This window comes from Macrotis lagotis, chromosome X, assembly GCF_037893015.1.
Source record: "Macrotis lagotis isolate mMagLag1 chromosome X, bilby.v1.9.chrom.fasta, whole genome shotgun sequence".
In the NCBI taxonomy this organism is placed as follows: Eukaryota; Metazoa; Chordata; class Mammalia; order Peramelemorphia; family Peramelidae; genus Macrotis; species Macrotis lagotis.
Window position 1 is genome coordinate 628,914,558 of NC_133666.1, and position 23,366 is coordinate 628,937,923.

General features: G+C 35.6%; 1 protein-coding gene across 1 annotated transcript in view; it reads right to left on the reverse strand.

Annotated features, from left to right (window-relative positions):
• Window positions 1–6,596: 6,596 nt before the first annotated feature.
• LOC141500465 (adhesion G protein-coupled receptor E3-like) overlaps window positions 6,597–23,366 on the reverse strand; it is an 89,943-nt gene continuing 73,173 nt past the window's right edge. Inside the window, exons 11-18 of the mRNA XM_074203643.1 lie at window positions 21,797–22,027; window positions 17,770–17,967; window positions 17,249–17,484; window positions 11,234–11,300; window positions 10,821–10,912; window positions 9,116–9,284; window positions 8,931–9,035; window positions 6,597–8,022 (exon numbers count right to left, since the gene is read on the reverse strand). Of these exons, the coding sequence (XP_074059744.1) occupies window positions 7,993–8,022; window positions 8,931–9,035; window positions 9,116–9,284; window positions 10,821–10,912; window positions 11,234–11,300; window positions 17,249–17,484; window positions 17,770–17,967; window positions 21,797–22,027 (1,128 nt within the window). The 3' untranslated portion in view covers window positions 6,597–7,992. The remainder of the gene's footprint in view (window positions 8,023–8,930; window positions 9,036–9,115; window positions 9,285–10,820; window positions 10,913–11,233; window positions 11,301–17,248; window positions 17,485–17,769; window positions 17,968–21,796; window positions 22,028–23,366) is intronic.

The following is a 23,366-nucleotide window of genomic DNA, read 5'->3' on the forward strand; positions in this document are numbered from 1 at the left end:
GGACTACTTTACCTGTCAGATCTATGGAAAAGGGAGCAGTTTATGACTAAGGAAGAGATGGAGAACACCACTAAAAACAAACTAGATGATTTCAATTACATTAAATTAAAAAGCTTTTGCACAGATAAAACCACTGTAACCAAGATCAAAAGAAATGTAGTAAACTGGGAAACAATCTTTACAACTAATGTTTCTGAGAAAGGACTCATTTCTAAAATATACAGAGAATTGAGTCATATTTTTTTGAAAAAAGCCATTCCTCAGTTGACAAATGGTCAAAGGATATGCAAAGGCAATTTACAGATGAGGAGATCAAAGCAATCCATAGCCATATGAAAAATTGCTCTAAATCATTACTTATTAGAGAAATGCAAATTAAAGCTTCTCTGAGGTACTGCCTCACACCTCTCAGGCTGGCCAATATGACCAGAAAGGATAATGATCATTGTTGGAAGGGTTGTAGGAAATCTGGGACACTATTACATTGCCGTTGGAACTGTGAAGTCATTCAACCTTTCTGGAGAGAAATTTGGAACTATGCCCAAAGGGCAACAAAAATGAGCATACCCTTTCATCCAGTAATACCACTACTGGGTTTATACCCTGAAGAGATGATGAAAATGGGTAAAAACATCACGTACTAAAATATTCATAGCATCCCTGTTTGTGGTGGCAAAGAATTGGAAATTAAGTAAATGTTCCTTTATGGGGAATGGCTTAACAAACTGTGGTATATATATGTCATGGAACACTATTGTTCTATTAGAAACCAGGAGGGATGGGAATTCAGGGAACCCTGTAAGGATTTGCATGAACTGATGCTGAGTGAGATGAGCAGAACCAGAAAAACACTGTATACCTTAACAGCAACCTTGATGGACTTGCTCATTCCATCAGTGCAACAGTTTGGGACAATTTTGGGTTATCTGCATTGTAGAATACCATCTGTATCCAGAGAAAGAATTGTGGGGTTTAAAGAAAGACCAAAGACTTTTACCTTTAATTTAGATAAAATAACTCTGTTATTTTATATAATTTTGCTCTCTCTTATATTTTATTTTTCTTCCTTAAAGATATGATTTCTCTCGCATCACATTCAACTTAGTTCAATGTATACTTGGAAACAATGTAAAGACTAACAGACTTCCTTCTGTGATGGGTGGGGCGAGGGAAGCACGATCAGGGTAAAAATTGTAAAACTCAAAATAAATAAAATCTTTCTAAATAAAATAAAATATACCTTTTGGTGCATGTATATTTAACATTGATATTACTTTATTGTCTCTGGTATCTTTTAGGAAGGTGTGGTTTCCTTCTTCATCCCTTTTAGTGAGATATATTTTTGCTTTTGCTTTGTCTGAGTTTGGGATTGCTGCCTTTTTATTTATTTTTTTTACTTCCACTGCAGCATAATATATTCTGTCCATTCTTTTATTTTTCTCTGTGTGTATTTCTCTGCTTCAAGTGTCCTTTTTCTAAACAATATATTGTAGGATTCTGATTTTTCTTCCACTCTGCTACCTGCTTCCATTTAATGACAGAATTCATCCCATTCACACCTATGATAACTAACTCTGCATTACCCTACATTCTATCTTCTATTTATAGTTTTCTTTCTCCTTTCACTTTCAATTTTTCTTGCATTTCTTTTCCATTTTTTTCTACTTGATTAAAAAAAAAACCTTGTTGAACTCTTCCAGAGTTCTTTTTAGACTTGAGATCAGTACAGAATCCCCTCTTGGGCTTCACTTATAATACTTTTTCCATCTTCTGTGATGGTGTTGTGATCTTTTTTTTTGCCACCAGTGTTTTTGCTTCTGACTTCCACCTCCCTCAATGTGGCCTCCCTTCTATCAGCCCCTCTACTTTTATTTTAGCCATCTTCCTCCAACTTTTACCCTTCCTTCTGCTCTCCCTTCTATCATTTCTTTCTTACCCATTTCTCCCATCCCTTTCCCTCCTAATTCCCTCTAGGGCAAAATAAATTTCTAAACCCAACTGAGTGTATATGTTATTCCCTCTTTAAGCCAAATTCAATGAGAATAAGCTTCAAACAATTCTCCCCTGTCCCTTCTCTCCTGTTACTATAATAGGTCCTTCATGTCTCTTCATGTGATATAATTTGCCTTCTTCTGCCTCCCCCTTTCTTTTTTCCAAATAAAATCCTCTTTTAAAATGTTTTAATTTTTTTATATCATCCCATGAAAAACCAATGTGTACTGACACCTTCTAAGTATATGCCTTCTTATATAGATACAATTCTCTAGAGTTATAAGTACCATCTTATGTAGGAACATACCAGTTTAATCATATAGAATAACATTCTTTTTCTTTTTCCCATTTACATTTTTATATATCTCTTGAGTTTTATTTTTTGAAATTGAATATTTTATTCAGCTCTGATCTTTTTATCAGAAAAATTTCAAAGTTATCTATTTTAATAAATGGACATCATTTCCCCTGAAATTTTATCTCAATTTTACTAGGTAGTATATTCTTGGTTGTAGTCCAAATTCCTTTGCTCTCTGGAATATTATATTCTAGAACTTTTGACTTTTTAATGTGATACTGCCAAGTCTTTCAGGTAGTCCATGACTTTGAGGTAGTCCAATAATTCTTAAATTATCTCTCCAGTTGTTTTTCTAATGAGTCATTTTACATTTCTCCTATTGTTTCCATTTTTAAAAATTTTGTTTGACTAATTCTTGCTGTCTCATAAAGTCATTAGCTTCCATTCTCCCATTTCTAGTTTTTAAGCAATTATTTTCATCAATTAGTTTTTGTATCTCCTTTTTCATTTGAGTAATTGCATCTTTAAAGGAGTTCTTTTCTTTTTCCATTCACCTAATTAGTTTTTTTAAGGAGTTGTTTTCTTCAGTCAGCTTTCATGTTTCCTTTTCTTAAATTGTTGAATTTTTCTTGTATTTCTTTTCCCCAATTTTTCTACTTGATTTTTTTTTTGTTTTTTGCAATGGGGTTAAGTGACTTTGTCAAGGTCACACAGCTAGGTAATTATTAAGCGTCTGAGACTGAATTTGAACTCAGGTTCTCCTGGCTCCAAGGTTGGTGCTCTATCCACTGTGCTACCTAGGTGCCCCTACTTGATTTTTTAAAGTAATTTTTGAGCTCTTTCAATGGGTCCTTTTGGGTTTGAGACCAATACATATTCCCCTCTTGGGCTTCACTCATAGTCCTTTTTCTGCCATCAACTCATGAGGTAATGTTTCAGAGGACAGTCATCTAATGTAGAATCCTGCAAAGTAATAAAGTTAAAAAGTAGTGACAGACATCTTTATGGGTGGATCCAATAAACCAATTTTAGTGTAAGTGGTACAACTGAGTGCCAAAGCATACAAAAATAAAAGCAATATGTTCTGACCCTTTAGGGGAATATGAGTGAAACTGAGATACCAAGGCAGGAGAAAGGGATAACTCCTGGAACATGTGAGCATTGACTAGATCTAAGGGGGAAGTATCACATGATAATTTGCTTTTATCCTGAGCCTACTATTACCTATAAGCTGCCTTGAAACCTGCTTAGTGATTGGACTGGGTGAAAGCTTCTTTGCTTCCCCCCTTACCTTTGTCAGTGAGGATTAGTACTCCATTAGTACTCCATTTCCACAGGAGTCTAATAGGAGATACTTCCTATTACAGAAGATTGGGTCAGGCATGCTCAGTAGGTATGACATGTGTACTCTGTTCCTGAACATATTATTACAATCAGGATCAGGAAAAGCACCATGCATTACATAGGAGGTGGGACTAGATGCCATCTAATGTTCCTTGCTGCTTTAAAATTATGTGATTCTCTAATTCTTTTGTATTCAATCAATTTATCTTCATTTAATAAATTGATCTGCTGTTTCTTTGAATTGGCCAAATCACCTGGTTGCCTATCAGAACACAGACTACATCAACTAAATGAGTACAGATGAATTGTCACAAGAAAATCAGAATGGTAGCCTTCACTGGGCTTAACTTCCTTATTTTCCTCCTTTTTTATACTAGCAAAAAAGAAGCTGTCATTCTTTCATGCATTTATTGAATAAATATTTAAGAGAAATTTTGAAGGGTGTGTGGCATAGTCTGGAAATAGTAATGGGAGTAGTGATCATATCAGCCCCTTCCCTTGGCCCTGTGAATTGAATGGATCTTATATTTAGTACTGGAGTTGAGAGGAATGAGAAAAGAAATAGTTTCTAGTGGGGAGGGTTGTCAGGGATGTGATGTCCTCAAGTTAGTTTTTTTTAAATTTTTTTATTTAAAATTCATTAAAAAAATTTCAGTACAAAATTCTTTCCCTTCTTCCTGCCCATTCCTCACCCATTTAGAAGAGAAAAAATACCATACCCATTATACATGTGAAATCATATATAACATATCTCCATGCTGAAAAATATACCCCCAAAACTTAAAGAAAAAAGCTTCCAATTGTACTCAGAGTTCATCAGCTCTCTCTCTCTCTCTCTCTGAAGATGCATAGACTTTTTCATCATAAGTCTTTTGGAATTATTGAAGATCATTGAATTGATCAGAATAGCTAAGTCTTTCACATTAGATCACTGTTATAACATTGCTATTACTGTATACCATTGTTCTGAATCTGTTCACGTCAGATCATCCGATCATATGTCTTTCCAGGTTTTTCTGAACCTATCTCCTTCATAATTTCTCACTGCACAATTGTATTCCATAACAACCATACATTAGCAGCCTGCTTTCCCTGACACTGACATTTTGAAACTACAGGTTAGTGTTTGCATTGTAGGTTCTTCTAGGTTGCAGCCTCTAGAAGGCTTTTTCTAACTATAAGGACCATGATCAAGCTGGTTGTCAAATCCAAGAAAATGTCAATTGAAAAGAGGGAGGGGGGATCAGGGAATAGGGATGAATTTTGATGTAAGCCTGTGACATGTTTTCAAAACTGGCATTATAGGAGATGGAAAGAGGATGATGATTGAGATCAGAGTCAGTGGGTGTCAATTCCTGGAAAGACAGGGAGAAAAACAAGAAAATAGAATGGAGGGAAACACAGCAATCATAATTGTGAATATGAATGAGATGAACTAGCTCATAAAATGGAAGCACTTAGCAAAATAGATTAGAAATCAGAATCTAACAATACTTTTTTTTACAAGAAATATACTTGTAACAGTTACATGTAAGCCCTTCTGCTGAAGTAAAAAAGGCAGGAGTAAAAATCATGACCTCAAACTAACAAAAGCAAAAAAGTAGATCTAATTAAAAGTTATAGTCCTTTTTTTTCTGGATCATGTGAGCAACAAGTTGACAGACTAAATATCATCTCTATTGTCCATGACCTCTCAGACCTCCCCAAAACAGAAATTATGTTCTGAAATAAAGTGGCTTAAACTATTTCCATGTGTCTCTCTCTGGCTGTCTAACTCTATCTCTTCCCACTCTTCTCTCAAAAGTCCTTTCACAAAAGTCTGTTTTGTTTTTGACTGCTCCTTCCCTTAATCTGGTCCTTTCCTTACCCTTCCCTTTCTCTTAGCCCCTTATCCTCCTGCTTCCTATTTTATAAGATAGATTTCACTACCCAATTAAGTATAACACACATGATGTTGTTTAGTTGTTAAGTTGTATCTGACTCTTTGTGGCTTCATAGACAAATACTCTCCTCATCTTGGCAAAGATATTGGTTTATTATTGGTTTATCATTTCCTTCTTCAATGGATTAAGGCAAGAAGTTAAATGACTTTTGCCCAAACAAGTTACTAAGTGTCTGAGACTACATTTGAACTCAGTCAGGAACTAGTCCTGACTCCAGGACTAGAATTTTATTCACTGTGAGCTATCTAGTTGCTATATATACACCTAAAAGTTTATGTATACATACATATTTTTACAAATTGAATAAATCGACCACATTTACTGATGAAAATGAAGTTCAAAGCATTGCCTACTCCCCCATTTCCCCTCCATTATTAAAAGAAAACAACTCTTCCTTGTATGCCTTTTTTTTAGGTTTTTGCAAGGCAAATGGGGTTAAGTGGCTTGCCCAAGGCCACACAGCTAGGTAATTTTAAGTGTTTGAGAACGGATTTGAACCCAGGTACTCCTGACTCCAGGGCTGGTGTTTTATCCACTGCACCACCTAGCTGCCCCTTGTATGCTTTTTTGATGCCTTTAATTTCCTATTCTCCCTTTCCTCTTCTCCCAGTACATTTTTCTTTCTCTGCCTTCAATTTTCTTTTAAGATCATTTCAACATAATAGAATCATACTTATGCCCTCTGTCTTGAGGAGACTCTTTCAAATTGCTCTAATGATGTTGATGTTCTTAGGGCTTACATGTATCATCTTCCCATTTGGGAATATAAACAGTTTAAGTTTAATTAAGTTCTTCATGATTTCTCACTCATGCATACCTTTTTATATTTCTCAAGTCTTTTATTTGAATGACACATTTTTTATTCAGCTTTGGTCCTTTTATCAAAAATGTTTGAAAGCCTTCTATTTTAGTAAATACCCCATTTAGTAAATATCCCATTCCAAAAGGTAAGGGAATGCGTATTTTTGGTTGTAATACGCATTCCCTTACCTTTTGGAATATCATATTCAAAACCCTCTTCTCCTTCTAGGGACATTATCAAGTCTTGTGAAATCCTGACTATGATGCCATAATATTTAAATTATTTCTTTTGGATTGCTTTCTTTTCTCTTTGTCCTGGGAACTCTCAATTTTGACAATAATAGTAATCTTGGGAGTTTACATTTTGGAATCATTTTCAGGAAGTTTTCAGTGGATTCTTTCAATTCCTATCTTATGTGATATTGGAACTGTTTTCTTTTATAATTTCTTCAAATATGATATGGTTCTAAAAAAACAAATATAATTGGATTCTAAGCATCCATACAAGACATTGAATAAATGCTGCTTGTTAGTTCATTGAAAGAATAGGGGATATGAAGTATCTCTTGATGAATGTACTTTATTTTCTCCAAAAAGTGTCCCAAACAAATCCAAAATGTGAATCAAAGTTCTTAGCTGTAATGGTATATGAAATAGATGGCATAGAAAGGCTGAGGAGAGAAGAGAAGGTTTGGAATTGCCCCAAGGGGGAGTGCAACATTGAGTCAATCAGAAAAAAAATGAAAGATTTGGCAAGTGGCAACCAGGGTTACTTAGAGACTATTGAGATTAGATGACTGAAATTTGTTGGAGAAACAGGTTGGGTGAATTGCTTTAGCAGTGATAGGCACCATGCAAGGGTGGACATAAAATATCCTTTATCATTTTATAGTGTGATCATTTATGAAAGCTGGCAAATGCTTCCAAATAGAGATTGATTTATTATTTTGTTCATTGCCTTGATTTGAGAAAATGTTGACAATACAGATTAAATTTAAAAATGATCCTGGAAGATATTTTCATCCTTCTCCCCCATTTAAATATGGTTGTTAAACATTTTCCAGAATGCCCCTCTTTTAGTTCCTGTGACATGAAGATCCAATGCTTGGATAAGGAGAAGAATTAGTTGGATAAGGAGAAGAAATTTTTTTTTTTTTAGATTTTTCAAGGCAATGGGGCTAAGTGGCTTGCCCAAGGCCACATGGCTAGGTAATTAGTGTCTGAGGTCAGATTTGAACCCAGGTACTCCTGACTCCAAGGCTGGTGCTCTATTCACGGTGCCACCTAGCTGCCCCTTAAGGAGAAGAATTAAGAAAGAACAGGGTCATTAAAAAATCAGAGATGGGAGATCATCCAGAAGGATCATAGTATTGAGTCAGGAAGGTAGGGGTATACTTCGCTATCAAGCCTTGGCTGCCTCCTCCCTATGCCCCTTCTAACTCTAGTGAGATTTTCTCAGAAATTTTGCTTTGCAGAAGGGCACAGAAGGCCATTGTTTCTTCCCTAAATTGATTAGAATACTCTTTATTCTTCTTCATCAGGTCAGGATGGTGGTGGTCTAGGAGTTCTATATCAGTGGGTAGCTTTTCCTTGCCCAAAGGGTGGGAGAAGTATTTAATTGTTGATGCTTTCCTCCTGGTTCTCCTGCAATAGATAAACAAACAACAGGATAAAGGGTTGTACACATGGATTTAGGGTGAAGATCTTAAAACTGAGAGAATGACTAATCCTCAGATAGTTAGGCTGTAAGCATGGGTGAAAAGCTGGAAGAGGAACAGGAATCCTTGTCTAGTCCTGGTTTTATGGAAGGAGAAAGTCTTAAATAACAGAGATAGATGGTACAGTGATAAAGCACTGGTTAGAAAGACCTGAGTTCAGAACCTGCCTTAGACACTAACTGGGTAAGGCACTTACTTTCTGTCTCTAGCAGATTTCTGATCTGTTCTTGTTCAGTTGCATCTGACCCTTTGGGATTTTATTTTGGGTTTTTTTGCAAAGATACTGGAGTATATTGCCATTTGTTTCTCAGATGATAAAACTGAGACAAACAGGGTTAAATGACTTCTCCAGGGTGACACAGGTAATACCTGAGACCAGATTTTAATTCACAAAGATGAGTCTTCCTGATTCCAGTCCTGGCACTACCCTGTCACTGTGCCACCTTACAAAGGAGAGGCAAAGCACTTTGAAAACCTTAAGAGGAATATAAATGCTATTATTATAATATTGTAATTAATATTATTAGCTAAAGAAATATAACCTAGGATTTTAGGATTGTTATGCCTGTCCCAAAGCTAGTTTTTTTTAAAACTTCATTCAGGATAGTAGAGGCAAGGAAGGGTGAAAATTCTGCCTTATCAGAGCATAAGTTCTTTCAGGAAAAATGGAACTATTAAGGGAACAATTAATGGGACATACCAGGGTCAAGTCAACCTATGGCTCAATGATCCTGACCCTGGATTGTACTATGAAAAGACAGAGAGGAGGCAGAGAATTAAGTAGCAGAAGTTGTAATGATGAGCAGCTACCAAAAGGGCAGTGAATTTTCTTACTGTTTGGATCTGTGTGGAGCCAGAGAGAACCTTGCTTGAGAGAATGTATGATTCAGATTTTGTTGGCTTGATTTTCAAGAACCATTTCTTGTATTGTTCCTGAACCTGGAAAGACAAAGGAGACTCTAAGTCAATTCACTATGGGCAATGATGGGGAGGAAAAGCAGAATGGAAAGAGAACTCACCTGATGACTGAGGAGACAGTACACCAGGAAGATAAAGACTCCCTGCAGGCTGTTGATGATAGTGAAGAGATAGGCCATAATAGTAGCAGCTGGGCCAATCTGTAGAATGCCCAGAAACCAGGTGCAGCCCAGGATGCTCAACTGAGCCAGGGCTTTGAATGTTAGCAACCTAGATTGGAGTACAAGGAGAAAATGTGATGTGTGCTCAGAGAACATCTGTATCTAGAGTTCTATTTGAGGGTACCAGAGGCAAACAGTGCATTAACAACCTAGAAACAATAGAGCTTAGCATTTAGCAAGAGTAATTAGTAAAAATAGGAAATTGCAGATGCTACATGGTGTGGCCAATAGAATACAGGGCTTTTAATCAGAAAGACCTGATAACAAATCTGACCTTTTACTTTCTAGTTGTGTGACCTTGTACCCATCACTTAACCCTGTTTGCTTCAGTTTCCTCATCTAGGTAAAATGGGGATAATAATGATAGCTACTTTAGAGGACTGATGGTCAAATGAAATAATAGGAAGTTGTTTAATAAATTTTTATTTTCTTCTCTATTTAGGACAGTTATATCCCTTTGAAACTTCTCCTCATCCTGGCTTACTCCTCTCTCATTCCTCTGACCTATACAGGCTATGTTTCATCTGATTTGATTCAAGTGGCAAAAATACTACAGTGCAACATGCCTCAACTTCTTTTGCTTTTTAAACCCAAGTAGGTAGCAGCATTTGAGTCACAATACTACATTTTTTATCTTTTGAATTTTTATAGTGAACTTTAAATTAAAAAGTGAGATTTTTTTAGCTGTGTAAAACTAGGGTGAAAATAAAGTCTTTAATGGATAAATAATATGACAAGTTATATTTGGAAAGTTTTCCTTTGTTTAAATGGGAATGAAATTAAATATGAGCTGAATTTTGATAGATTTATGAAGTATTACAAGGTACAGAGGTCACACAGTGGATAGTGCCAGCCCTGAAATCAGGCTGATTTTCCTGAGTCTAAATCCAGACTCAGATACTTACTAGCTGTGTGACCATGGGTAAGTCACTTAACTTTTGTTTGCTTCAGTTTCCTCATCTGTAAAATGAGCAGAAGAAAGAAAAGGCAAAGCACTTTATTATCTTTGCCAAGAAAATTCCAAATGGAGTCACAAATAGATGGATATAATTGGAAAACAAATAACAAAAATGGAATGTATGCAAATGAGTTTTTTTACCCCAAACCCAGGACAACATTTGAAAGAACTTTGGCCCAGGTAAGGAGAAGACAAAGAGAATAAAACTTTCTAACTTCCTTGCTGTATAAATAGGAAATTATTTGCTTCTTTAACCTACTAACAGTTATATAATTGAATCCCTCCTTTATGAAGATCTAACTCTATTGCTCCATGTGGGATGACCATCATCATCTTTATGTTAATATCTTTACACAAAGTTGATTTGGAATCAGAATGACTCAGTTTGAATCCTCTTTCTATTATCTACTACCTGTGTGACCTTGAGCAAGTCAATTATTCTCTGAGTTTCAATTTCCTTGTTTCTAAAAGAGGGGCTTTGGATTCCAAGCCTATCACATCCCTTCCAGATCTAAGTCTGTGATTCTATGAGCCTGTGAAGTACACTTAGACAAGATTTTGGACTCAACCAGGGAACTTGACTTTGACCTTCAGAGACTGCCCATGGATGAAGGAGCTTTATCTTACCTTATATCCTGAAGAGTAGACACCTCATTGTTGAGGGAGGAAAGTTTACTTTGCAAAATCCAAAGGACCAGAAGAAAAAAAATGAAATTTACCTATGGGAACAATACAGAATTAATTGTCCCAAGTGGTTTACTGGAACTGAAGCCCATCTTGGTCATCTCTCTCTCTCTCTCTCTCTCTCTCTCTTGTCATCTTTTTTTCAACCTGGTTGTTCTGAGTTTGCATTTAGCATTACTCAACACTCTGTACACATATCTGCACAAACACACACACATCCACATTGAAAAATTCATGTCTACACTACCACCACCACCCTGATCACCAGGATCATTGACTCTGCTTCTGACCCCTTGCTCAGACTCTCTGTCGATCCATCTGTCTGGTAACTAGAACAATGTGATGTGGTCACTCACAGAGACTATAACACAGACTGGTCCAAGGAAAGCCCAGATAAATCCCTTCTCCCACTGGAGCCAGCAGCTAAGACAAAGAAGGAAGAACAATAATTAATCCCTGGGGGCTGAGCACACCAATACTGAGGAATGAAAATTCTTTCTTAATCCAGGGCAACTTGGGCAGAGAGCTTTGGGGGATGAGAAAGGATCCTGGGCTAGGTGGTCAGGCAGACCTACTGATGTCCACAAAACTCATTTGACTGTGGCCAGATGCAGTGCTGCAGATACTTCTTCATATATCCATACTCATCCACCCCCAATACTACCTTGAGACTCAACTTCTTCATCTGCAAAATGAGGATAATAATATCAGGAACTGACACCTCAGAAGACTGTGAAACTCAAATGAGTTGGAAAGTCTTTTGCAAACTTGAAAATACTACATTAATGCCAGTATAAACACATATTTAATCCCAGGATTTTGTCACTGTGGGTGCTCTTGTGGGGCACTGTGGTATGGGAACTTCTAACAATGCAGATCATAATCTGCTTCTGATTTATACTGAGTTTATATAGAGTTGGAGTATGCAAAACCTGAATTCAAACTTTGCTTTGGACATGTACTAACTGGTTGATCTTGGGCAAGTCTCACCTTTCATTTAGGTATTTGTATAATGGGCATAATATTAACAGTTAACTCAAAGGGTTATTGTGGGGATCAAATGAAAAAAATCCATGTAAATCACCTTTCCAACTTAAAAATGTTTTAGAAAGGGTAAATATTTTTACTGTGAGGATCAAATGAGATAATGTAGCTGGTATTGTTAAATAATGAATTATTGTTTTTGTTGTCTTAGTTTCTGAGGCTGGAGAGGAGAAGTAACTTATTCATAGTTATGGGACTGATAAATGACAAATTTTGAATTCAGGTTTTCCTGATTCAAAGTCTGATATTTCATGCACAATACTGCCCTGAACTCCAGAGGTTCCCACACTGGCTAAATCATAGTTATACATTTGTAGAGATTTTGCTGTTTAAAATATTGTAGCAAAACTAGATGGTGATCAAGTTGTGCATATCAAGGCTCTGGTTGGGACCTAGAATTTCACTGATATACAGTTGTCTCAACTGAACACTCCTTCTCATAGGGCAGATCGAACTTCTCTTGGAGAATTGTTTAGGACATCTTGAATTTTAATTTTAATTTTAATGATTTTCATAGGAACATGGAGTCAGTCTCTTAGGCTGGACTTTAATTCAGATTTTCCTAGCTTTCCTCTATCCATTGTGCTAGATTCTTCTGTGTATAATAAAGACAGGAATTTGGATGAGATTGATGACAATTCTGACCATATCTCCCTGGTCTACTTTTTATTCTTGTTCTGGATCAAATTCTTTCATAGCTGAAGCAAGGAGGATCTCAGAAATAAATAAGTCCAAACTCTAAATTAGCTGTCTGTACCAGAAGCATTTGAAGTCTTACACAGGCACAAGAGTAAAAAGGGAAAGATCTAATCTTAGACCAAGGGCACTCTTCCTGGTTTTTGTTAATTGGATGTGGTAGTTATAACTAAAGAACTGTCAGCCTGTTTTCATAATGGATTGGGTCTGGCCACTCTTGCTGGTAGACTGAAGCACATATGGCTTGATTGTTCTTGAAGAGATGGGTCAAGAAGATAATAGCAAGAAGGAGAGAGGATGAAACATAACAAAGAATTAGTAATTATAACTGTGAACATGAATAAAATGAATTCTCCTATAAAACAAAAGCAGAAAACAGAGTAGATTAAAAACCATAATCTTATATAAGAAACACATTTGATGTGGAGAGATATACACTGAGTAAAGGGAAAAGACTGGAGCAGAATATATTGTACTTCAGCTGAAGTGAAAAAGAAAGGATAGCAAACTTATCTCAGAGTAAAAGCAAAAACAGATCTCATTTAAAGGGACAAGGAAGACTTCTTTCTAAAAGGTACCATGAAGTATTATAAATAATAAACATATGCACCCCCCTGATATAGCATCCAAATTTTTAGAGGAGAAGCTAAATTAGTTACAGGAAGACATAGACAGCAAAACTATACTGATGGGGAACCTCAACCTCCCTCTCTCAAAATTAGATAAATCTAACCCAAAAATAAACAGGAAGGAACTTAAGGAGGTGAACAGAATATTAGAAAAGTTAGATATGAAAGGCCTCTGGAGAACACTGAATAGAAAGGAATATACCATTTTCTCAGTGATACATGGTACCTACTCAAAAACTGACCATGTACTAGGACATAAAAATTTCTCAAATGCAAAAAAGCAGAAATATTAAATTCAATATTGAGTAGATGAGACAACATGAGTAGATCAGACAACAAAATCATAGAAAGAATAATTTCTTCCAAGACAATGACAATAATGAGACAACATATCAAAACTTGTAGGATAAAAGCAAAGTAGTTGTTAGGGGAAATCATATCTCTAAATGCTTACATGAATACAATAGAGAAAGAGGAGATCTATGAATTGGGCATGCAACTAAAAATGCTAGGAAAAGAACAAATTAGAAATCCCCAATTAAATTTCAAATTAGAAATTCTAAAAATCAAAATTGAGAGTAATAAAACTATTGAGCTAACAGTTAAAACTAAGAGTTGGTTTTATAGAAAAAGTAGTTGGTTAATTTGATTTAAAAAAAGAAAGAAAAAACCAAATTACCAGTACCAAAAAATGTAAAGGGTGAATTCAACTCCAACAAGGAGGAAATTAAAATAATAATTTGGAACTATTTTGCCCAACATTGTCAATAAAATCTGACAATCTAAGTGAAATAGATGATTTACAAAATTTAAATTGTCCTTATTAACAGAAGAGAAAATAGATTACTTAAATAACCCCATTTCAGAAACAGATATCAAACAAGCCATCAATAAATTCCCTTAGAATAAAATTCCAGGGTCAGATGATTCACAAGTGAAGTATAACAAACATTTAAAGAATAATTAGTTTCAATTTGATATAATAAACAATTTGAAAAAATTGGTGGAAGAAAGGGTTCTGCCAAATTCCTTCTATTGCACCAATATGTGTAATAGAGAAAGAAAATTATAGACCAATTTCCCTAATAAGTATTGCATCAGAGAACTGATGCAAAAATTTTAAATAAAATATTATAAAGAAATCAGCAAGTTATACTAGCATAATAATTATGAGCAGGTAGGATTAAAACAAGGAATGCAGGGTTGGATCAATATTAGGAAAATTTTCAGCATAATTGATCACATCAGTAACAAAACTAGCAGAAATCACATAATTTCAGTAGATGCTAAAAAAAAACTTTTGACAAAGTACAGCACCCATTTCTATTAAAAACAATGAGTATAGGAATAAATAGAATTTTTCTCAAAATGTTAAGCATCTTATCAAAAATCATCAACAAGCATTATATGTAATGGGAGTAAGCTAGAAACATTCCCAATAAGATCAGGGATGTAACAGGGATGTCTGTTATCCTCACTATTATTTATTATTGTATTAGAAATGTTCACTTTAGCAATAAGAGAAGAAAATGAAACTTAATTAATTAGAATAGGCAATGAGGAAACAAAACTCTCACCTTTTGTGGATGATGGTATATTTAGAGAAGCCTAGAAAATAAACTAAAAACTACTTGAAATAATTAACAACTTTAGACAACATAAAATGCTTAGGAGTCTATCTGCCAAGACAAACTCAGAAGCTCTATGAAAATAATTACAAAACATTTTTCACATGAATAAAATCATATCTAAATTAATTGGAAAATGTCAATTGCTCATAGGAAGACCAAGTTAAAATGATAAAAATGATGATTCTATCTAAATTAGTTACATAGTGCTATACTAACCAAAAATTATTTTATAAACTAGAAAATATAGTCACAACATTCATATGGAGGACAAAAGGTCAAGAAAATGAAGGGAATTAATAAAAAAAACTGAAAAGAAAAGTGACCCAGCTGTATATGATGTAAAATTATATTCTAAAGCAGCAATCACCAAAATTTCTTGGTACTGGTTAAGAAATAGAGTGGTGAATGAGTGAACTAAATTAGCAACAAAATAAACAGCAGTAAATGACTATTGTAATCTTCTGTTTGATAAAACCAAAGACTCCAGCTTCTGGGATAAGAATTCACTCTTTGACAAAAACTGCCTTACACTAAAGTAAGGTTGAAATGGATTACAGATTTACACATAAAAGGTGAAACTATAAGCCAATTAGGAGAATGAGGAATAGTTTATCTGTCCAATCTATGGAAAGAGGAGGAATTTATGTCTAAAGAAGAGATAGAGAACATTATAAATTGCAAAATGAATAATTTGAGCTCATCAAATTAAAATGTTTTGCACAAATAAAACCAAATGCAGTGAAGTTTAAAAGGAATGCAGCAAATTAGTAAACAGTTGTCACAGTTAATGTTTTTGATAAAGGACTCATTTCTAAAATATATAGAGAACTGATCAAATTTGTAAGACTACAAGTCATTCTCCAGTTGATAAATGGTTTCCTCTTTTTTATAACCTCAGAACTTACCAAAATACATGTTATGAAGTAAGTGCTTAATAAACATTTATTGATTCCTATGCCAAAGAATGCTGCTCACTGATAATATGTGTATTTGTATGATAGTATGCCCCATATTTATAGGGCAAAAGTTCTATTTCAAATCTTCCAAGGTGATTTCATGAACTTTGCTTTGAACGAATTGTGTCCTCTGATTGTCTAGAGAAAAAGTAAAGATTGATGGAGTTTGTAGTTATCTTTTTGAACAGATATGGACCCAAGGAATGCATTGAACCTGTGGCTACTTTTTTTAGGCTCTCATGTGTGAGAGATGAATGCTACATGTGTTATATCTAGCTATATGTGAATATTTTTATTATGTATCCAATATGCATTATACATGCATACATTTATTTATATATATTATGCTTATTCATATAGAGATGTTAGATTTGTAATGACTGATCTATTGCTAAGTCCTAGTTAACAATGGTCCCTGCCCTCAAGAAGCTTACTGTATAATGATGAGGAGGGGAGGACAACATGCAAAAATATATATATATATATATATATATATATATATATATATATATATATATATATGTGATATAAAAAGTTAATACAGGATACTCCAGTTGATAAACTAGGCTCTTTATAATTCAAATAAGCTTTCTTTGAAGGTAAAGCCTTCATGGAAATCCTAAGGCTTCCACCAGGACAACAATCTATGAAAAAAATCCCCAAACCCATTTTCCTGAATGGGAGGCTGGTAGGTCTGCAACCCATGTGATGAGGTGGTTTTATGACCCCATTATCTCTGGAACATTCCTCAGATTTTCATATTAAAACTCAAAGAGCTATAGATCAAAGACAATCACATGAACTACACTAAAGTTTAACTAGAAAGCTTCTAGCTTGATTTGATTTATTTTAATTCAAAAAGTATTCATCTACAGCTCTGGGGCAGCTAGGTGGTACCATGGATGGAGCACTGGCCCTAGAGTGAAGAGGACCTGAGTTCACATCCAGTCTCAGACACTTAATAATTACCTTGCTGAGTTACCTTGGGAAAGTCACTTAACTCCATTGCCTTGCAAAAACAAAAAAAATAGTCTACAGTTTCTACAATTAATAGTAGATAGATAGTACAGTGGATAGAGTGACAGGGAGTCTCTTCTTCCTGAGTTCAAATCTGCCCTCAGATACTATCTGAGTGATCCTAGGTAAGTCACTTCACCCCATTTGTCTCAGTTTCCTCTTCTGTAAAATGAGCTGGAGAAGAAAATATCAAACAACTATAGCATCTTTGCTGAGAAAATCTCAGATGGGGTCACAAAGAGTCAAACAATGACTGAACAAAACCAAAAATTATCTACTTGTTGAAGGTACTGTACTAGATACAAGAAATGGACAATCTATTCTCTCTTTCCTCTCACATAGTATATGTAACATCTTCAGTGGATGGCAGCCCCCAGGCATGCATAAACTCTACTTACTGGGAAGAAGATCCATAAAAGTCTGCTCTTGATGCTGCAGAAATAGCCACAATGACAGCTGGAAGTCCATAGCCCAGAGGATACATGATCTTCTTCAGGGATTGGTTTACTCTGGAGTAATTAACAACCATCAGGTTCCGCGCAGTTAGGAAGAGATGCAGGCCTTCCAGCAGCATCCAGGTGAAAGCGGCCAGGTACAAATAATGCAACAAACCTGCAATGATGGAGCAGAGCACCTGGAAGAGCAGGAAACAATGTCAGAAGAGCTTTTGGGCCTGGAGAGAAGTGTGTAATCTCTGTGATACAAAGTGACTGATATGAAGCTAAAGATGCTGATTGGTCAGAAGGAAATTCTTGGTTCCCATGGATAACATCCTCCCTCAAGGCCCAGGATCATAAGAGCTAATGGAACATTTCAATGTCACAGTAAGAATTCCAATCTATTAGTTATTCACCTTTCCTGGCCATGTGTGTCTGGAATGGGGAAGTCAGGGGCCAATATTTTAGGATGCTATTCATACCTTATTCTCAGTTTGTTCAATTCCTATGAGGAAGAGGAGATGTGCCAGGAAGAGGCACAGTGAGAGCTGCAGATGGAGGGAGGTGCTGGTGTTCTGAATGGTGGGGCACAGGAGGAAGGTGAGGGAAGCCAGAAAGAGACACAGCAAGGAGAGGCTCAGTCCCACATAAGTGATCACGGTCAGTGTGAAATCTTCTTCCTAGATCCCCACAAAGGAGAAATGCTAATCATCTTTTCTGGTTCTTTGATTGTGATCTTGGAAAGTCATCATGCCCATCACATAATAAGTGCTTAATAAAAAGTTATTGACTCAACTTGATTTTGGTGTAAGGGAAGGGGAAAGTTCATCAGTCTGTATGCTTGAATTTGGATTGTGACTGAGTCATTTACCAGCAGTGTGACTATTTGTTACCCCTGAGTCACTAATTTCTCTGAGTTTGTGTTTTCTCATCTTTAAAACAGGAATTTCAAAACAAAGTTTGAGAAGTAGTCATCTAGCCTCTCTTTGAAGACTTCTAATGACTACGAAAACCTCTTGCCAATTCAGTCTCATCTACCTCTGGCTTCATCATCACCACTATTTTCATCCACAAATGGTTTGGGTTCCATTATTTTGCACAGATGGAGGCAGCAGGCCAACTTTTCTCCCTCCCTATAAATATCCACAACAGATCTTATCATTGCTAGCATCCTAAATTTTTCCTCCTTTTCTGAGCCAAATGTCTTGAAAAAGCTTTATATATTTATTATTTATGTCCTCTTCTATCCCTCTCTTCTAAATCCTCTGCCATCTGGCTTTTGATCTCAAGAGTAAAATGTTAAATCAATTGGCCTTTTAATAATGTTGATTTCTTTTTAACTTTCAGCATTTGACACAGCTGACCATGTTCTCCTATAGACTATCTCCTCTCTGTTTTTTGTGATAGAGGTTTAATTTCCTTCCTGTGTGTTAGCCCGGTGCTTCTCATTCTCCTTTTTTTTTTTTATTATATCATCTTCCATGTCATGTCTCTGATTGTGGTTGACCCTAAGTCTCTGTCTTGGATTTTATGCTCTTTTGTTTCTATACCATTACAGAGTGTACATATTTACATACATACATACATACATACAACAAACAAGGCTTTGATTATCATATCTATATAGATGACTCCTATATCTGTATGTTCAGTTCTGGACTCCCCTGAAGTACAATCCTGAATATGTAATTGCCTTTGGAACATCTCCCATCTTTGGGACATTTTATAAGTATCTCAAACTCAACATGTCCAAAACAGAACCCCTTATATTTTCCCCTCAGACTCACTCCTCTTCTCAATTTCACTATTATTTTTGAGAGAAGCACCTTTCAGCCCCCTAAGTTTGCAACACTTGTGTTATCTTTGACTCCTCATTCTTCTTCAGCCCATGTGTCCAATCAATTGTCAAACCTGTTCATTTGACCTTAATAACACCTCTGATATCCATCTCTTTTTCTCCATCTCCTGGATCTTTTTCAAGCCCACACCATCTCCTGCCTGGATGATTACAATGGCCTTCTAACTGTGCTGGCCAGCTCAGATTTCCCTCATGTCAATCTCTCCCCAATATGGCTGCTTAAATTGTTGTCCTAAAGCTTATAGTTTATAGTGATATCTGAATCCCACAAGAAATCCATATAAATTCATGTCCTTGCCACTCACCTGACTTCATACTTTCTTTCTGTCTTTATTACACATCACTCTAGAGTCCAGTCAAACTGACATGCTCATCTTTATGCCTTTGCACTGACTGTCCCTTCTCCTCTGTTTCATGTCTCCATCCCACTCCTCCTTCCCTTCTTCTTGAAATATCAAATTTCCTTTAAGACTCAATTAAAAGTTATTCATCATACATGAGATCTTTCAGAGCCACCTGTCTCTCCTTTCTACAAGTGCCCATATTTTGTATGTTTTAAATTTATTTTTATTTTTAAATATTTTTAGATAATGGTATCATTTTTTCCAATTTCATGTCAAGATAGCTTTCAACATTCATTTTTGTAAGATTCTTAGTTTCAAATTTTTCTCCCTTCCTCCATTCTTTCCCACCTCTCCCAAGATAGCAAGTAATCTGATATAGACCATACATGCACAATCATGTTAAACATAATTGCAAATTAGTCATGTTGTAAAAGAAGAATCAGAACACAAGGGAAAAACACGAGAAAGGAAAAAAAAGCAAAAAAAGATTTTAAAAAGTGAAAAATAGTATACTTTGATCTGCATTTAGATTCCATAGTTCTTTCTCTGGATGTGGATGGTATTTTTGATCTGTATTGGGCCTTTTATATTGTTACAGTTTAAACTCCCTGAAAGTAGGGGTTATTTTGTCTTTGTTTTGTATTCACAATGACTCTGGGATTAAATTAATGCATCCAGATTTGACCAATTGAATAACCTGTATCCAGATTGCACCAGAGCTCTTTAAGGAAGAGTTTGCTGAATATTTATTGACAATGTTGTCAATGGGATTCTTTATTATTCTTGTAGGCAAGACTAAAACCAGTTGGTCCCATTTGACTCTGAGCTTCTGTGATTCTGTGAGATGATTCCAGATGCTTGAAGTCCATGCTAGTGGAAGTATAACTAGAGTGGGGCAAATGTTACTTTGACTTACAGTGCCAACACTGATGTATGTTTCCTTTCAGGGGTGGGAGGGCTTTTTGCCACAGGACTACTCTGTTCACTTTGCTTCATGGTCCTTTGATGACCCAGGGCACAAGTACCCATGTGAAACTTTATTGGGTAAAGTAACACTTTTTGTCACCCTGCCCTGTGAAATCCTTGAGAGCAAGGACTGGTTTTCTTCCCTGTTCTTTGTATTTCCTGCACATGGCACAGTAGTTAGCACACAGTAAGTGTTTGTGGAAGCTTGTTGACTGACCTTTTCCTTCCCCTGCCTCTGAACTACTGAATCTCTCTTCCAGTTCAACTGAATTTTCTCTGTGTCTACTGGGAAGCAGAGGGAAACGAGGGAGGTGTCTGGTCCACAGTACAGTTTTTATTAGCTACAACTATAGCAACAGGAGACATCCATACTATGTTGGTAAGCTTTCACAAGCGACTAAACAAGAGTCCATTTGTTTTTCTGATGTCTAAGTGCTAGTGTTATTCAGGAAGATAATGCAATCTAAGTTTAGTGGATAGGAAATGAATCTTTTCTGTCATAGCAATAAGCAAAGGATATCCATCAAGATATAGAGAAGTTATGATCTTCATTGGTGCAGTAATGGAAAGAGTACTTTATCTAGACTCAGAAGATCCAGGTTCAAATCCTGCCTCTGTTACTTACTACATGTGTGAGTTTCGTTATGTCACCAAACCTGCTTAGGTCTAAGTTTCTTCACTTGTAAAATGAAGAGTTTAGACTACATTGTTCCTGAGTTTCCTTCTCGCTCTAATATCGATTCTATGATCTTCATAGTCAAGGTTAGATCCTTGAAGAACACTAACATAAGTAAATAATATGAGCTGGCCTGTAAGAATGGAATATTTGGAAAATAAAATCTGTATGGAAAAGTGATAGAAATGTTGATGATTCAGCCTGGAGAAAAACAGACAGAGGAATAATTTAATACTTGTTTTATAGGAAGTAGAGGAAGGACATTTACATTCTCTTGGGAGAATTAATATAAATTCCTTAAAAGGAGGAAGTCTTTCATGTTTGTACTTGTATCCTCAGCAATTAGAATAGGATGCTAATTGCATTAGACAATCAAGATAATCAGCTATCCTTAATCTAGGAAGACAGAAGAAAGTATTATTGTGCAAACTGAGAGATTCAATTTGGAGTCACATAATAAGAATGATTAAGGTTGACAGAAAAACATTGCATAACCTTCACTTAAGAAATAGACATTTTTGACTTGTTAGAAACAGTTTTATCCCAGGTTATCTGGCAACAGAGGAAAAGAACATATGATCTCACCCTTCATGGACTTTTTCTATTAGGGGTCCATGATTCTGCCTTTAATAGATCTTTAGTGTGAATGGGCATGACATACATACCTGTGAATAGGAAGCCATTAGGACAGCAAAACTGGACAAGTGTGTGCAGTTGCAGCTTGTGTGTGTTTGGTTGTACTTGATGAGTTTGCAGCCTGCTGTGGACCAGACACCTCCCTCGTTTCCCTCTGCTTCCCAGTAGACACAGAGAGGGCTTTTTTCTACCTTCTTTTTATAGAACAGAGTGAGATGATTTTCTTCTTTTGCTCTGATTTGATGAATATTTTCAAGATGCTGTATGACATAGTAAAAGAAATTGATTTGAATGTATCAGCTTTGAACCAACTTTTTGCAAGGTCACCTCCTCCTTTCCATTCTCCTCCTTGTTATTGTGATCTTTGTCATTCTATCGTTGAATTAAACTCTTTTGCTCTTTGACATGTGGAATACACAGATTGGGTGAGTGAGATAGCTTGCTCTCAGCTGTGTTACCAGTTTTGTTTGATTTCTAGTTTTTGATTACTCTGCCTGTTTCTTCCACTAGAGTTCTTATTTCAGATCTTATTAGGTGTAGAAGTATAGAAGTGACTAGGGGTAATAAATATTCAATAAAAATGAGTTCTGATAGGTCCAACCAAGATTGAAAAACTTTGAGTATAGTCTCAATATAATTAATGGAAGAAAAGATGAACTGTTCACAAAGTAAGAGTGAAGGACAACTGATGAGTAGCCTGTGCACAATTTGAAGAGAAATGAAGAAGGTTAGTAATTTATTGGATGGAGTCTGTATAGTAAATTTAAGGAAGGATATAAATGAGAATCATATAGCAAGATTAGGAAAGAAAAGTTTGCTATCTCCATTGTTGAAAGGATTACCAGCAGCAGAGAGATTGTAGATCTGCTGTGGATATTGGCATATGGCTATTTCATATGTCTGTTTCCAAAAAAAACTCTTGAAAACATCCTATAAACTTTGAACAAACTTAGTAAGTAAAGTAGCCTTTTAGTAACAATAAAAATATTAATTTCAGCTCATTTACTTCTTGACATGTGGGTGAATGAGATAGTTACCCTTAGCACTATATATTCAATTGTGATTGATTTCCAATTTTTGTTTTCTTTTTACTTGTATCTTCCACCAGAGTCTTTTTCTTACACCTCATCATGGGGAGGAGTAACAAATATGCAGAAGGAAGAACATGAACTCTAGCAAGTCCAACCTAAGTTTTTGTTTTTCCCTTTAATATGGAATATAGACTCTTTGGGAGATAGTGTATCTGTTGTGGGAGGACTAAACTGATTCTTTTGGGAAAGACTCATCATTAGTTACTTGTTCCATAGAGATGAATTATTTTGAACAACATGAGAAAATGATATAATACTTGCAAAGTCCTTGACAAACCTTAAAGCAATTATATAAATACTATTATTCATTCATTCACACATTTATTTATTTGTTTATTTATTCATCTATTTATTTATCTATCTATCTATCTATCTATTCATTCATTCATTTATTTACTTATTTGTGTATGATGAATCATTTGAGATCTGCATGAGTAAAGGATGCTCAGAGATGAATGAAGGCATGGGCCTTTGGGAGAAATTAGTTGGTGTTAGAGATAATAGAGAA